We start from the raw sequence: 2,595 nt of genomic DNA, 5'->3' as shown, positions 1-2,595 counted from the left end.
TTCTTAGCTTTGAAGAAAAACGGTGTCTCTATACACTGGATAAGTTTACCTTAAGAAGTGAACTTTGCACAATTTCTTCTCTTCCTCTTTTCTTTGTTTTTATAGGGTATACATGTTTTTCCCTTGGGAGTGGGGTGGGGGGATTCCGTTTCAGTGCCTTGTTTTAACACTTGATTTCGATGTTGGAAACTGGAAGGGATATATGAGTAATTTTCTTGTCTCTCTCTTATTCCAGAAGCTGTTGGTGTTCTTCTGTGTAGTTCTTCTGGCCTCCAGTGGTCTTGGGGACCTCCACGGTGGACACGGAGGAGGAGGTTCTTATGGAGGTCATGGAGGTGGAATAGTCGGTGGACACGGTGGTGGACACGGAGGATTCGCCAGTAGTGGACACGGTGGTGGACACGGTGGTGGACATGGAGGATTCGCCAGTGGTGAACATGGGGGTGGACACGGAGGATTCGCCAGTAGTGGACACGGAGGTGGACACGGTGGTGGACATGGGGGATTCACCAGTAGTGAACATGGGGGTGGACACGGTGGTGGACATGGAGGATTCGCCAGTAGTGAGCATGGGGGAGGACACGGAGGGGTCATTGGAGGCAGCCATGGAGACGGTGTTGTTGTACTAGGTGGAGGAGCCCATGGTGGTGGAGCCATAATCTCCCAGGGCCCATCCTACGGAGGTGGACACGGTGGAGCCATCATCGGTGGTGGACATGGTGGAGCAGCTACCATTGGCGGTGGACACGGTGGAGCCATCATCGGTGGTGGACATGGTGGAGCAGCTACCATTGGTGGTGGACACGGTGGAGCCATCGTCGGTGGTGGACACGGTGGAGCCATCGTCGGTGGTGGACATGGTGGAGCCATCGTCGGTGGTGGACATGGCGGTGGACATCACGGAGGCATCTCTTATGAAGGTGGACACGGAGGTGGAGCCGTCATCGGTGGAGGTGGACACGGAGTAGGAGGAGGAATTGTTGATGGTGGACACGGTGGAGCCATCGTCGGTGGTGGACACGGTGGAGCCATCGTCGGTGGTGGACATGGTGGTGGATATCACGGAGGCATCTCTAATGGAGGTGAACACGGAGGTGGAGCCATCATCGGTGGAGGTGGACACGGAGTAGGAGGAGGAATTGTTGATGGTGGACACGGTGGAGCCATCGTCGGTGGTGGACACGGTGGAGCCATCGTCGGTGGTGGACATGGTGGTGGATATCACGGAGGCATCTCTAATGGAGGTGGACACGGAGGTGGAGCCATCATCGGTGGAGGTGGACACGGAGTAGGAGGAATTGTTGATGGTGGACACGGTGGAGCCATCGTCGGTGGTGGACACGGTGGAGCCATCGTTGGTGGTGGACACGGTGGAGACATTTCCTATGGAGGTGGACACGGAAGTGGAGCCATAATTGGCGGTGGACACGGAAGTGGAGCCATAATTGGCGGTGGACACGGAAGTGGAGCCATAATTGGCGGTGGACACGGAAGTGGAGCCATAATTGGCGGTGGACACGGAAGTGGAGCCATCGTCAGTGGAGGTGGACATGGAGTAGGAAATGTTGGTGGTGGAGGTGCCTCCTACGGAGGTGGACACCGTAGAGGAGCCATCATTGGAGGAGGACACCGTGGAGGAGCCATCATTGGAGGAGGACACCGTGGAGGAGCCATCATTGGTGGTGGACGCGGGAACGGCGGAGCTACGGCGACCGTCAGCTTCAACCTTGGTGGTGGACGTCGCGGATATAGTGGTGGACACGGTGGTCGCGGAGGCGGCGCAGTTGTCGCTGGACACGGAGGTGGAGCAGTTGTTGGTGGACACGGAGGCGGCGCAGTTCTCGGTGGACATGGTGGTGGACATGGAGGTGCCATTGGTGGACGCGGAGGTGTCATCTTTGGCGGTGGACAAAGAGGCGCCGTCCTTGGCGGTGGACACGGAGGCAGTAGAGGGCACGGAGGAATCTCCGGTGGGTATGGGAAATAATTCATGATTACGAACACTTCACTTATCCTATACGTACAGATAAAACTATTTATATGTTACTTTACTTCTGCGTTTTCTTAATAAATCAGAAAGTAAAGCTTAATGATGAAGTTGTATTTATGTTGTGATTCCATAAATAAAATGAACGAATAAGTGGATGGATTTCTATATCTTCCTTATTTACCATATTCCTCGGAATGTTATATGTGAGTTCCCTTGAGAGCTTAAATCTCAAACAAAAGATGATGGAGGTATATATAAACACAAGTATTACGAGAATCAAACAATGAGTCGCACCTGTGAACGAGTCTATTAATCACCTCAATACCTGACAGGTTCTTGAGAATAGAATAATGTTCCTCTCCCCTATAATGAACAATGAAATGGTGAGAAATAGAAAATAATTTTTAACTTCTTTGCCTATTCATTCCCTTCACACTTACAACAATGAACATGAACAAAGCTTAAGTATTCCCCTGTCACCATCACTCACACACAAACTCGGAGACAATATGGTAGGCCTTTGTCACCTCTTTTCGTTTCTATAACTCTTATGAAGAAGCCATTGACTGTATCCCTATACGAGTTACAAGAACCTAAAAATATAT

General features: G+C 51.6%; 1 protein-coding gene across 1 annotated transcript; it reads right to left on the bottom strand.

The window, feature by feature from the left end:
* Nucleotides 1-207: 207 nt before the first annotated feature.
* LOC121862845 (serine-rich adhesin for platelets-like) lies at nucleotides 208-2,129 on the bottom strand. Its single transcript, XM_042361167.1, has 2 exons — nucleotides 640-2,129; nucleotides 208-609 (listed from the first exon to the last, which is right to left on the bottom strand). Exons 1-2 carry the CDS (start codon nucleotides 1,862-1,864, stop codon nucleotides 227-229), a joined length of 1,608 nt encoding a protein of 535 aa, XP_042217101.1. The 5' UTR covers nucleotides 1,865-2,129; the 3' UTR covers nucleotides 208-226.
* Nucleotides 2,130-2,595: the final 466 nt, after the last annotated feature.

Source organism: Homarus americanus, unplaced genomic scaffold (genome assembly GCF_018991925.1).
Source record: "Homarus americanus isolate GMGI-L3 unplaced genomic scaffold, GMGI_Hamer_2.0 scaffold42657, whole genome shotgun sequence".
Lineage (NCBI taxonomy): Eukaryota > Metazoa > Arthropoda > Malacostraca > Decapoda > Nephropidae > Homarus > Homarus americanus.
Note: the sequence above shows the minus strand (reverse complement) of the source record. Positions and strands in the feature narration are given on the sequence as shown.